Here is a 14,335-nt window from a genome sequence, read left to right as displayed (position 1 = left end):
TAAGGGAAGCTTTGCTCAGAGATTTTTTAGGTAAAAAGGTCTTTGCATACAAAAAATCAGAGAGCCTCTCTAATGCTTTTTTTAACAAATAAATCTGATTGTTCATAAAATAGCACTCAGAAAGCTCTTCCATGTAAATAAATCCTTAAAAAGCTCTTACTTAGAAAAATCTTCATATAAAATATAAATCTTCATACAAAAGATATATATTCTGGGTATATAAGGCCTCTAGTAGTTAATTTAGGCATAGAATATCACTGACATTTTTTTAAGGAAATGAAAAGCTCCGAAAGATCCATTCTGCACATAGGATATTTGAGAGCATTTCCATGCACAGATGTCCTCTTAGAGCAATTCTATATACTTCACATATCAGAGATACCATAAAAAGATTTAAATATTTGTATATTTGTTTTTTTATTAAATTTAGATATTTTAGAGCCATCATCATCCCATTTATGTATTCCGATACTTTTCATCTTCATCGTGAAATTCCCTTCTGTGAATTTTAGAAGCAAAAATGAATAAGAACCCATATATACTACGCATTCTACACTACCAACACCACTACAAAGCACTTTCGATTTTTTTCTGTGTTCGAAAAAAGCTATAAGCTATGACATAATATTGATCTGGGGGAAAAACATGATATTGATATAATCCCATACGCATACTTTTGTAAACTATCAAATATCCAGGTTTCGATAAATTCTTTGCGAACTTTGGGCGGATCTGAAATGGGACCTGGTCGTAGAGCAGCAGTTGATTCTAACGCAATGGTTACAGGACCAGACGGTCCCAGGGGCATTGCTGGTCCCGGTGGACCTGGCAGTCCTGGCAGTCCTGGCCTTCCATAAAGTGGTCGATATATGGGGAAATCTAAAAAAAGTTTTTTTTTTTTTTTGGTGGAAGAGGTTTTTTTTTATAAATTTCATTGAGACATGTGGTGGGATATGTTTTCACTTTTTTTTCATATCAAGTACCTAAAATAAAGTTTATGGATTTGATGAAAAGTTTATTTTTTTATTTAAAACAACTCCATAACATATTTTCTCTAAATTTTTTTATTCACACATTTTTCTGAAATTTCCATCGTTCGGTTTAGGTTTTGGATTAGAAAGCGAGACAATGTTTAATTCCTTTGTTTTTCAATTCAAGATTAGTTCCAATATTAATTATAATATTTTTATATTGCTGTTGTTGTTTTTGTTTTTAGATATATCACTTGATGGCATGTAGCATTACCAACACCCCCGCCCATATCCCCAAATCCAATAGAAACAGAGGAGAGAACAAAAACCGCCGAAAACCAGTTTTGTTTTTTTTAGCTGTGAGCAATTATTAAATATGTTGTTGTTTTTGTTATATTTTTTTTTTCATTTCGGAAACCAACCTAAGTTTGTCATTATAAATCCATGTTTCTTGAAAATCTTTACGTATCTTTAAATTATCACCATTGGTAACGCCATCATCAAAGCTTTCTTCAGTTTCGTGGGCAGATTCGAGAAACACTGCCTCTTCATAAGCTATCGGTGAATCTTCTAAATAATCAGCTCCAGCCTCGGGTACAATACGCTCTTAGGCAAAAAGTTGGTGGTTTGTTTTTTGTTGGTTTAAAGTCGTCAAGAAGTTTTTTTTTCTCTTAGATTGTAATCTTATTTTCTTACATAGGATAGTGGTGTAATAATGTTGAAAAAAAAAAATAGGAAGCTTTTCTAATGACAGATGATCTCCAAAAATATACAAAATCTCTTGTCAAGGGAAGATATTATCACTTGTAACCAAAAAAAGTTTTTTTTTTGGAAAATTTATCTCCATAAAAAATCATTAAAAGCTTTCAATAGAATATCTGAGAGGGGGGGGGACTTCTTCTTATCGAGGGAAGATAATTTGAACAATTTATGTCTACAAAAAAATCGTTAAAAGCTTTCAATAGAATATCTGAGGGGGACTTCTTGCCGAGGGAGATATAATTTGTATTAAAAAAAGCTTTTGAAAAATTTATCCCTATAAAAAATGCTTAAAAGCTTTCAATAGAATATTTAAGGGAAACTTTTCATTATTCATTCCAAGGGAAGATATTATCATTTGTAACCAAAAATAGCTTTTGAAAAATGTATCGCTATAAAAAATCGTTAAAAGCTTTCAATAGAATATCTGAGGGGGCACTTCTTCTTCTTCTTCTTGCCAACGGAAGATAATATCATTTGTAACCAAAAAAAGCTCTTGAAAAATGTATCTCTATAAAAAATCGTTAAAAGATTTCAATAGAATATCTGAGGGGGCACTTCTTCTTCTTTCCAAGGGAAGATAATATCATTTGTAACCACAAAAAAGCTTTTGAAAACTTTTTCTCTATAAAAATCGTTAAAGGCTTTCAATAGAATATCTGAGGGGGACTTCTTCTTCTTCTTGCCAAGGGAAGATAATATCATTTGTAAAACCTTTCTCTCTATAAAAATCGTTAAAAGCTTTCAATAGAAAATCTGAAGGCTGACTTCCAAGCTTTTAGTTTTCAAGAATCTTCTAAAGTTTCTTCTGCTGATCGAAAAGCTTTCTCAGAAATTTTCATACATGGAAGAGCTCTCGGGGCTCTTTTTCAATTGGTGCTTCATCAAGAAGTGACATTGTAGTCTGTATCCAAAGAACACTTTGAAATTTAATATCTATCGGAACTCGCTGAAAGCTTTTTCATAAAATATCTCTGAGAAACCTCCAAAAACCACGTTATAGATTTTTTATAATTAAAAAGTATAGTTAACAGCGTTAGGTTCTTAGCCGTCGACTAAATTTTCTTCTGCCGATAGAAGACTCATTGAGAGAATTTCTTAAATAGAAGATCTCTCCCAGCTCTTTTTCAATAGGTGTCAAACCAAAGAAATACATTGTTAATAGATTCCAAAAAAAAAACCTTCAAAACTTCATACCTATAAGAAATTGCTGAAAGCTTTCCATAAAAAATATCTGTGCGCGATTTCCGAGTAAAAGACCCCATGCTATAAAAAATAAGAACTTTCAGTTTTAAACTGTCCTCTAAAGAAAACTGTCCTTCTGTTAATCGGAAAGCTCTTTAAGAGAGTCCCACCTTCTGATAGAAAGGCTCTCTGAGAGAATTCCTTTTATGTAAGAGCTTACCAAGAGAAGAGCTTTTCTTCAGTATCCAAGCTTTAGACGACGTCCTATTTATAAGAAATCGCTGAAAGGGGTACTTCTATGTATACAAGACAGCTATTAGTATTCTAAAGTTTCTTCAGTAGATGAAAAAGCTTCCAAAGCTCTTTTCCACAATTTTCCAAAAAAAACCTTAGACATCTTCAAATCAATAATAAAAAACCGTGGAAAGATTTAACATAAAAAATCGGTGGATGGCTTCTATGTATACAGGGAAGATACTTGAGTTCAAAAACATAACATAAGCCACTTAGTTCTCAACAGAAGCTTTCACGACGACGAAAAGCTTTCAGGATTCTAATAAACATAAATGAAATACGAATATAGGAAAGCTCACAGGCACCTTTAATTCGTTGAAAAATTATCTTAGATATCCTCTCTCAGAGAATTTCATCTTTAAAGCAAAAAGCTCTTTTATAAATAAAAGAATAACAGAAGGAGACCTTCGGTACGGAGTAGAATTCTCTGAGAAGGACATAAGCCATCCGATAAGTCCTGTTAGGTTTCTTTAATGTATAGGAGAAATTTCGAATGACTTCTACTACGAGACGAAAAGCTCACTGAGCGAAAGGACGTCGCAAAGGCCTCCTTAACAATGGAATGCGAAAGGACTTCTCAGAGGCCTTATTTACCAAGAACACCTTTCTGAAACCTTTTGTTTGAAGAATAATTCTCTGAGAAGTCCCGAAGACGTCACCAAAGTTTTCTCTCTAAGGACTCTATAATTAGGACAAAAAGCTCTTTTGCAAATAAAAATATTAAGGAAGGTGAGCTTCTCATCGTAAAATTCTCTAAAAGGTCCTATCGGATTTCTTTGAAATAAACAAGAAATCTCAGAAGCTTTCTTTTATACGAGCAGAGCTTTCCCATACATTCAAGAAATAAAAAGGACCTTCAACGGAGCCTCTTTAACAAAAGAAAGCTCAAGTAGACTTACTTTTATGTACGTAATAAGAGGACTTCTTCTATTCCACTCAAGAGCTTTTATAGATAAGATCAATACAAAAAAACCTTTCAGTGGGCTTCTTCTTCCTTCTATTCTAAATTTCAGGAGACTTCTGAGAAGTCCCGTCGGATCTTTTGAGTATAGAAGAACTCCCGAAAGTGCTTCTCAAAAGCCCACTTTACAAAAAAAGAGCCCCCAGAGATCTTCGGTTCCCATTTGTTTATGTATAGACTGAAAGCTTTCGGAACTCTTTTATAAATACTTATCAGTGGCCTTCTTTATAAGGAAATTATTCGTAAAACTATTTTCTGGAGGTATCTGAGAAGTACTGTCGGATCTGTAATATATATGGGAAGTCTAGGAGGTCTTCTGTACAAAAAACAGAAAAAAAAACAGCTCAAGGAGATATTATTTTGTCAGGTTGGATATATAAGAACTTCCAAATTTCATCTTCTATTTGACGAAAAGCTTCCAGTGCGCTGTGGCACATAAAGAGTCCCTCAAGAAATCCTTGAGGCCTGTGGGAAGTCTTTTCTTATTTTGTTTACGTTTTGAATAACTCTTAAATTTCTACTTCTACACGACAAAAAGCTGTCTGAACTCTTCTCAGTGCCTCAATCTTAAGGAGGGGTCATGGCCAACTTTTCTTCTTAAAATCATTCTCTAAAATATCCTGAAGGCTTTTGAGAACCTCTTTGGAGGTCATCCCCCTTACAGACAACAGCTGCCGGAGATTTTTTGATCGTTTTCATGTCGGATTTATTTTGTGTATATAAAATTTCAGATGTCTTCTCTCATAGCTCGAAAGAGCTCCTTTGTACATAGACACAAACGAAAAGATTTTTCAAGACCTTTTATTCCAAGAAGAATTTTCATAAATTTTTTTTCAAAACGTTGAAGTGATTCGCCCCTCTTTTAACACCGAAAAACACTTAGAATCAAAAATATTCCTCTGAGTTATTGTAAAAATAGGATTTTCGAACTTATTACACCACATATCCCCCTAATCACCTATTTTGAAATAAATCATTTCTAATTTCAGCTTCTCTCATCGTCAACGCAATTCACGCAACTCCAGAATCGCCAGAACTGCACTTACCTTCATTGTACGGATAGTTGGCATTGGTTAGAGTGACCAAACCCGATTCCTTGCCAGGATAATCACCCCAGCCGCGAATGTAAGGAGTTCGAGTGTCATACGAATTCAAATCGGATTTTATGGACTTTGGGTCTAAATCATTGCCGGCTTTCAAGAGCAAGACACTCTGATCAACACCCATGAGGCCAATGAAAGAATCTGGATCAGCTTTAATGTTTAGCGTTACTTCCTCGCTGGGCTTGGCTTGTTCCGGGGCCGTAATTTCGATCTAAGAAACATCAAAATTTAATCTTTTTTTTTTTTTTGAGGACAGTCGCTATGGGGCTTACCTTATTTTCAAAATCATCGCTAAAATTAATGGTGGCTTCATTGAATTTCAAATCGCCATTTTTAACATAGTAGGCATAGACTTTGGCATTGGGTACCATATCGAAAGTGGGCTTCAACGAGACCTTATGCGATTTTACATTATCCTCTAAGGCAACGTATTTCTGTTCCAAAATTTTACCACGTCCCGTAATGACATAGACGAAATAGGGCATTGGGTCATCGGATTTAACCTCAAATTCAACATCATCGGACAATTTATAGCTAAGTGAAAAGAGATGGGACATAAGTTTCTCATTTTTCTCAATATTCTACTATACTATACTATACTATACTATACTATACTATACTATACTATACTAAAGGCTTCCCCCCTCCCTTACCTTTCGGATTTCTTGACAATTTTCAAGGGGCCAAAAGACTCCTCCTTCTTCTCTCCGCTCTTGTCGTCCGACGACTTCTCCTCCTCTTTCGAACGTATTCCCGGCAAATAATGAGTTTTCTCCTCATACTGGATGGTAACATCACCATAATAACCCGTATCGGGAATTGTCACCGTGAACAAGACCGAACCATCATCCTTTACATCCGATTCATAGACATAATCGGCTTTGATCTTTTCTTCAGCTGGCATCCAATAGTAACTTTGTCTCTTGATGCTCAACTTGGCCTTTGTCTTGGCATCGCGTACCGGAGAGCCGTCCAACTTCTGAACGTAGGCCTTAATTTCGAATGGCTTCTTTGGAACGTATTCGTAAACATTTTGGGGGACATTGATGCGATAGCGGGACGGTTCCAAATTAATTGAGGTAGTCTTATTCTGGGAATTTCCCGTATAGCCTTCGGTGACGACGGCCAAGACTTCCAACGGTGGCAAATAGCCGTAGTAGCGGAATTGATTTTGAGACATGCTATCGAACTGACTTCTGTCCAATTTCAGATCCTTGACCATATCAAATTCCAAATGGCCTTTGCCATCAACATCGATGGTCTTTTCCGCCGCCTGAGTGCGAGATGAAGAGGCAATGCTAACGGTGGCCTTACCCTTCACAGGCTTGCCATAGGTGTATTTGGACCGCACTGTAATCTTGATGACACCATCATAGATGGCCACATCCTTGGCCGTTTCAATTTCCACACTAAATTTGGGCAAAACATATTTGGCCACTTCGAAATTTTTCTCTGTCTTGGCTTTGTTCTCCTTGCCAGCGGTAACGTCCAAAACCCAGTTACCCAAGACAGGTTGTTCGGATAGTTGGAATTCGCCGGCATATACACCCTTGGTCATTTGAATATCGTTCAGTTGTTTGATGTGGTTTCCGGCCCCATCACGTATGCCCACATTTAGGGGTTCGTGCAACTTAGCGGGTCTGGTATTTTCATCGAGTGCAAGAATGCGATACTGTACCAAATCACCAGGTTTATAGACGGCCTTGTCCGTTTGTATATAGACCTTGGGTCCTTCATTTTTATAGACCAACTCAGTGGAGTTCTTAAAGGTTAAACCCTTAACGCCCTCGGTTTCCAGTTTATAGTCACCATCTTCTAGCTGGGTTATGTCGAAGTGTACAACTTTTGTCTCACCACTGGCCACATTGACGGTTTGGGTGTTATTATATTTTTTACCCGTTATTCCCACTTTAATTTTTGCCGGTTCAGGGCTGTCGTGCAGGGTAACACTGACATCGTATTCATAATTGGATTGAATGGTTCCGGGCGCTACAATGGTATAGAATCTGAAAAAGTAAAAAAAAAAATATGGAGACGTAAATGAAATGGTTGCATGGAAAAAATTGCTGCTACTGTTGCGTATAAGTGCTGCCAACACGTATGCGCCAATACGCCACGGGATTTTTGTTATAAATTTGTCTTAAAAAAGTATCAAATATTGAAATATGTGTTGATTCGACACGGTTGTTAGAACCTAAGAGATTTTTTGACAAAAGACCTAAGAACGGGACTATTTTTCAAATATAGGGTGGGATCTTCTTCTAAAGACCTTTGAAAGGTTTTTAATGCATTGAAGAACTGTAGAGCACCTTCTGTCTATAGATAACTTATAAAGGCCTCTCTTCTAAAGAATATCTGTAAAATATTTCTCTTCGTAAGGAAAATCTGCCAAAAATTCCGTTGAACATCTGTGGGTCTTTATTTATCTACGGAAGACATGTGGAAGTGTGTCTGTCGAAATATGATCTGAGAAAGCAATTCTGTGGAAGATTTCTTAAGGCCTTGTTCTCTATAGGACTTATGAAAAGTATTTTATCATTAGAACCCCTCTGAAATATCTCTGATCTATAAAGTACCTGTAAGTGGGTTTTTGACCACTTAGAACCTCAGACTGGTCTTTTGATCTCTTAAAGGTTTTCGTCTAAAGCAGACCTGGAAAGGAGTAATTTCTAAACCTATTCCAGAAGTTGTAATTTCGAGAACTCCATTTGTAATTCATAATATTCATTTGTATTCCGATTTTTTCATTAGTAATTGGAGTTTTCCAAAATGATGTTTTACAAATAAAATTATCGAATTGCAATTAAAATGTTTTGAATTATAACTCTTGATCGTAAATAAGGCCTCTGACGGGTTTTCCATCTATGGAAGATCTCAGAAACTTCGAATATCTTTAGGCGAACTTTGCCTTTTGCCTACAAAAGTCTGTTGAAAGGTTCTCTGTTTATGTACAACTATGAGAAGTCCTTTGTGAGACTTCTGTCTTAAAAAAGTCATCTGTCTATAGTATTTGTCTGAAAGTTCCATCACTTCTGAGAGACCTCTGGACGTACTTCTAGCTTTAGGGGTGTCTCCGGGACTCCAGAAGTCGTCTGCCTCTAGAGGACCTCGGATCAGACGTCTATTTATAGAAGGCCTCTTCGAGATCTTGAATTCCTCGAAATCCTCTGAAAGACGGCCTTCTCTCTATTAAAGACTTCTTAGAGAATTTCTATGCCAAATGGATCTCCGAGATGTCCGCTGTCTCAAAAAGTCCTCTCAGAGGTCTTCTGTCCCTAGAAGTCGTTTGAAAGGTCTTCGGATCGTACTTGACTTGACTACTGAGAAGTTGCCTGTCTCCAGAAGCCCTGTGAGAGAGAGATACGTGGCTGAGAAAGACGTGGCTTCTCCCGAAATCCCCTAAGAAGTATTCTGTTTCGGAAAAGATCTCTCAGGAACCTTCTGTGTCATGTGGACCCTAGAAGTCTGTCTCATCTCATAGGACCTCTGTTCCAAGAAGACCGTAGACTTTCTGTGAGGTTTTCTGTCTCTGGAGAATATTAACATCTTGTCGAGCTGTTGACTTTTGGCACTTCCTCTCTCTCTCTCTCTCTCTCCCTAGAATTTTTCTGTCTCCAAAAAGACACCATACAGGCCTTCTGTCTAAAGAAGGATTAATGAAGATTTTCGGTGTCGAAAGGATCTCTGAGAAATCGTATGTCCATAGGAGACCTCTGAGAGAAGATCTCTGAATGCACTCATGTATATAAAAGAAGTTTATTAGACTATAGGAAACCATTGGACGGGCCATAGAAGACCACTGAAAATTTCTTTGCCTTCAGAAAACTTCTGAATGTTTTTTTCTTCTCAAGATACTTTTGATACCTTTTTGACTCTGAAATATAAAAACTTGTCTTGTCCATAGAAGACCTTTAACAAGTATTCTGCCTATAAAAAAAGATCTGTGAAAACTTCTGCATATAGGGATTATCTTAGAGATAGTCTATCTCTAGAAAATACTTCTGAGAGGTGTTTGTCTATAGACGACAGCAGAGAGGTATTCTCCCGATAAAATAACTCTGAGTGGTCTTCTGTATATAAAATACCCCCGAATTGTGTTCTGTTTATGTACGACCTAAAAGCCTCATGAAATATCTGAATGGTCTCAAATATATAGAATACCTCTGATAGATATTATTTTCGAGAAGACTTTTAAAAGGTCTTACGGGTATGGAGGGACTTTAAACGGTCTTTTGACTATAGAAGACCCGTCAAGTCTCTAAAGACTTCAGTGAGGTCTTTTACCTCTAAGAGTCATCTGAAAGGTCTTGGGTCTATATAAAATGTGCGAAAGGTCTTCGGTCTCTAAAGTACCTTTAGAAGGCATCTAATCTAACGAAAACTACTGAAAGATATTTCATATACAGAAGACTCCTAAATGGTCTTCTGCCATCGGAAAGATCTCTCGCCCATGAACCTTTTTTGTGAAATTATTTTTGCCTTACCATTATAAAAAACCATTGAAGCTCTTCTGTCGCTAGAAGACCTCTGATAGATTTTCCTACTGCAGAATTTATTTAACAACACAAACCTCTACAAATGGCATTTTAAGGTGGGTATCTTGGAAATTAAAACAAATATCGGAAAAAGGATATAAAAAATTTAGAAAGATCACTCCAAAAACCCTTAAAACCCGATATTTGACATCTAAGTTTAAAAACTTTAAAAAATCCGCTTTTCAGGTCTGTAAAACTCAAGTTTCTTCAATAGATAAAAGCCTTGAATCCCACGTTCCAAGACCTTTGGGGTCTCAAAAAAAATTGTAGAAAAATTCACGTTTCAAAACCTTGAATTCTCTAAAAAAAAATCTAAAAAAAAAAAATTCTAAATCTCCCGGGACCCCTGAAAAAATCATTAGAAAAATCCAAGTTTTAAGGCCCTTGAGACCTGTGACAAAATTTTTAGAAAAATCCACGTTTTAAGGCCTTTGGGACCTCTGAAAAAAATTTTAGAAAAATCCACGTTTTAAGGCCTTTGGAACTTCTGAAAAAATCTTTAGAAAAATCCACGTTTTAAGGCCTTTGGGACCTCTCAAAAAATCTTTAGAAAAAATTCAGGTTTCAAGTGCAACCTTCTTTAAAAAAATCTTTAGAAAATCCACATTTTAATTGGAACCCTCTCTGATGTTTAGAAAAATCCACGATTGAACTCCTATGGGGTTTCTAAAAAAATCTTTAGAAAAATCCACTTTCCAAAATATTTGGGGTCTCTAAAAAATCTTGAGAAAAGTTCACTTTTCAAGGCTTTTGGAAAAATCTTTAGAAAAATCCACGATTGAACTCCTATGGGGTTTCTAAAAAAATATTTAGAAAAATCCACGATTGAACTCCTATGGGGTTTCTAAAAAAATCTTTAGAAAAATCCACGTTCCAAAGTATTTGGGGTCTCTAAAAATTCTTGAGAAAAGTTCACTTTTCAAGGCTTTTGGAAAAAAAAAACTTTGAATGCCTTTGGGGTATCTGAAAAAAATCCACGTTTTAAGGCCTTTGGGGTTTCGGAAAAAAAAAAAATCAAAAAAATCCACGTTTGAAGGCCTTTGGGGTCTTTGCAAAAATCTTTTGAAAAATCCAAATATCAAGTCCTTTGGGATCTCTAAAAAAAATCCTTAGAAAAGTCCACGTTTTAAGGCCTTTGGGGTATGTGAAAAAATTTTAAGAAAAGTCCAGGTTTCAAGGTCTTTGGAGTCTCTAAGAAAATCTTTAGAAAAATTGACGTTTGAAGACCTTTAGGGTCTCTAAAAAATCTTTAGAAAAATCCACGTTTTAAGGCTAAATTTAAAGGTCTTTGGGTCTCTTAAAATCTTTAAATAGCTCATGTTCGACGTCCTTTGTATTCTCTAAAAAATTCACGTCTAAAGGCCATTGGGATCTTTAGAAAAAAACACCACGTTTCGAGTCCCGCGGAGTATCTTCAAATATCCACAAAAATATTAAAAGCCCAACTTTAAAGTCCCATGTTTTTCAAGAAAAAGTCCACTTCAGGACATTTGGAGTCGTTTTAACAGCATGAACCTTTCCGTCCAACCGTCTCTCTGTCTGCCTGTCTGACGGAGTGTTGCGTATTATATCTCAGAAAGAACATACGGAAAAACTTTTGATTTCCCCCTGTATTTTATAGCATACGGCACACTTAAGCATAACAACGACGACATATATACTTTTGTGTAATGCCAGACAAAAACACACTCGAAAAAAGTTCCAAGTAATTGAGAAAATTACAAATGGTTTACATGAAGTTGTTTTTTTATTTCACACAATGTAATCGTGTCACACTTAAATCTCGGCAAGATGACAATTTCTTCGAATTGTTATGGAAAAAAAATTAAATATTTTTTTTTTCAACCATACCCATTTCAATATTGAGATTATCAACAATTTTCTGACCCATCAATAAAATAAGGTTAAAATTATGTGCTTTTGTTGTTTGTGTAATTCTAAGTTATACGAAAAAAAGAACGGAAAACCCAATGAACACAAACAGGTTCAAGCGTTTTTTTTTTTTCAAAAAAAGTTTTTGTTTTTTTTTTTTTTTTTCTTAATTCACATCTGCTACAGTTCCACCTCAGCTACTGGTGGTGATAAGACTAACCAATCAATTCGACATTCATCGATTTTGTTTTAAATAGTTAATTATGAATAAATCTTTTGCGGAGCGCACGTCATACGATAAAAAAAAAAAAAACAAAACATGAAAAATGTTAATTTATACTTTCTTATAAAATTAACAAAAATCAAAAGAAAGGTTTTGTAGTATTAGCTTAACCGGTGTTGTCAACAAATAATGAGGGTTTGAATTAATTTTATAAATGTTTGGGAACGATTATATATGGGTAAATAACTTTCACTGGACATCTCTAATGGGGGGTATTCCACCCGAGAATAGAATGCAATGGAGGACCAGAAGAGTTTTTTTTTTTTTTTTTTTTTTGAAATTGTCATCCATAGAATGGTAAAAAAGGTGGTTGTTCAATTATCACCAAATATAATTATTCGGACGATCTTCTATAGAAAACCACATAAAAAAATATTTTTGCTGTAGAACTATTTAATTATTACCAGACCAGTGTCTATTGGTTATTCAATAAAGGTTGATTCAAATGAAGTAGGGTTTTGAAGTCGCTGTCCTAAAAAACCTTACTTCGGGCAATGATATTTTCATTCCTTAGTTTACCCGATTCAACTTCTCCATTTCATAGATAAATAATTAAGAAGGTATTAGTTGACAGATTTATACCCTTAATAAGTTCTAACAGTAAAAACATCATTAAAAACATGTAAAGAAGCAGTAAGTACGGCCGGGCCGAACTTTGAATACCCTCCACCATTTGAAACGAATTAGAAAATTTTCAAAAAAAAAAAAAAAAAATCCGTCGGAAAATATCGCTCAAATGAAAGCCGTTAAATGTGACAATACGAAGACGTGGTCCTTTATAAATTATTTGTGTCGTAGGCTGTAATAACTGTTCCGAACTTTATATACGACATTTGAAACAAAAAAAATTGGCTGAAATCATCAAAATACAGAATATCGGGGCATACCTTTATATGGGGGCTATACGATATCTTGGACCTATATTGACAATTCTCTCATAAAGAACTCCTTGTGTAGAATTTCTGAAAATGGCATTGAAAACTTAAGCTAAAATCATCAAAATACCGAATACCAGGGAGTACCGTTGTATGGGGGCCCATCTTCGAACTGACCTGCCTGCAGACAAAAGACAGATCTGTGCTAAATTTTAGCTTCCTATCTTAATTCGTTTTGATTGTAGCGTGATTACAACAGAAGGACAGGGCAATCTCCTCTTAGAATTTTTGCGCTGATCAAGAATATATATGCCTTGTTGGGTCCAAAATTATTATTTCGATGAGTCACAAACGGAATGACGAACTCCATACGGTGTATGGTGGAGGGAATAAAAAATATTCAATATGAAAAGGGTATAAGTATAAACAAATTTTTGTGTAGGTAGATAGAGTAGTTAAGAAAAAAATCCACCCACTAAAAGTTCTCCTCCCCCTCCATTTGAGAGGTGCATTTCTGAAAATCATATTTTTGGATACTTTTTAATTAATTTTAAGAAATGAAAATAAAAAATAATAAATGGAAAGAGTAATGATGAGGAATTATCACCTATATATGTAACCGTTACACTAAATATAACCAATGAGGAAAACCCTACACCACTATGCGCATTTATTAGAGCTTCCGTAACAAATAAGTTCATATTGAGAATTTATGTGAAATAGATCATACCAACTATGAACCTTTTCAGATAAAGCAAGTTATAAAATATCTCTGACTTGTTTCGCAAGTTATGACAAATAAAAATATTGAAACTTGTGACCCTTTCTGCATGAGGTACTAGAAGTGTTCGCAGGTATATATCATCTTCACAACAGATCATGTTTTAGGAAAAATGTTTGTATGTGTGAAATGTTAAGAGAAGTGGATGATTATTTCTATGAGCGTTTTCTTTTCCAAATCTTGAACGCTATGTGGGGGAGGTGCCAGAAGAAATGGTCCTATCTCTTTACAACAGATTTTGTGTTGATGGAAATAATGTAAATTTCGCGCTTTATGAGCTTCAAAGATACTCAAAATTTTGACCCTTTGTGGGCTAGGTACCAGGAGGAGTAGGTCGATATATTATATCTTCACAGCAGATCGTGTGTTCGTAGAAATAATGGGATGTGTGCAATATGAAAAGAACCGGATGCTTATTTCGGATTTTATATTCTTATTTTGCTTATTCAAAACTTTGACCTTCTGTGGCGGAGGTACCAGAAGGAATGGTTCGATCTCTACCATCTTTATACCAGATCTTGTGTTGATGGAAATATTGAGACGTGCCAAGTCTGAATGGAATCGTATGATAATTTCGCATTTTATAAGTTGCATTAATATTCAAAATGTCGACCTTTTGTTGGCGAGGTACCAGAAGGAGTAGACCGATGTTGCCCATCTCTGAGCTCGATCTAGGTTTGATAATAATATTACGATGTACAAAGTTGGGACCAAAT

The 14,335-nt window shown here is 35.5% G+C and overlaps 1 protein-coding gene across 13 annotated transcripts in view; it reads right to left on the bottom strand.

Annotated features, from left to right (window-relative positions):
• LOC101889853 (alpha-2-macroglobulin) overlaps nt 1–14,335 on the bottom strand; it is a 61,575-nt gene that overhangs the window by 45,303 nt on the left and 1,937 nt on the right. For 11 of the 13 annotated variants that reach the window (XM_011292445.3, XM_005179122.4, XM_005179125.4 and 8 more), the window contains exons 2-4: nt 5,927–7,279; nt 5,546–5,807; nt 5,217–5,484 (exon numbers count right to left, since the gene is read on the bottom strand). In XM_011292445.3, the coding sequence (XP_011290747.1) occupies nt 5,217–5,484; nt 5,546–5,807; nt 5,927–7,279 (1,883 nt within the window). Of the gene's footprint in view, nt 1–674; nt 880–1,393; nt 1,578–5,216; nt 5,485–5,545; nt 5,808–5,926; nt 7,280–14,335 lie in introns of all 13 variants that reach the window. The other 2 variants (XM_005179127.4, XM_005179124.4) reach the window with 2 other exon arrangements.

The sequence above is a fragment of the Musca domestica genome, unplaced genomic scaffold, assembly GCF_030504385.1.
Source record: "Musca domestica strain aabys unplaced genomic scaffold, Musca_domestica.polishedcontigs.V.1.1 3, whole genome shotgun sequence".
In the NCBI taxonomy this organism is placed as follows: Eukaryota; Metazoa; Arthropoda; class Insecta; order Diptera; family Muscidae; genus Musca; species Musca domestica.
The sequence above is the reverse complement of the archived record's forward strand: the minus strand, read 5'-3'. Positions and strand labels throughout refer to the sequence as shown.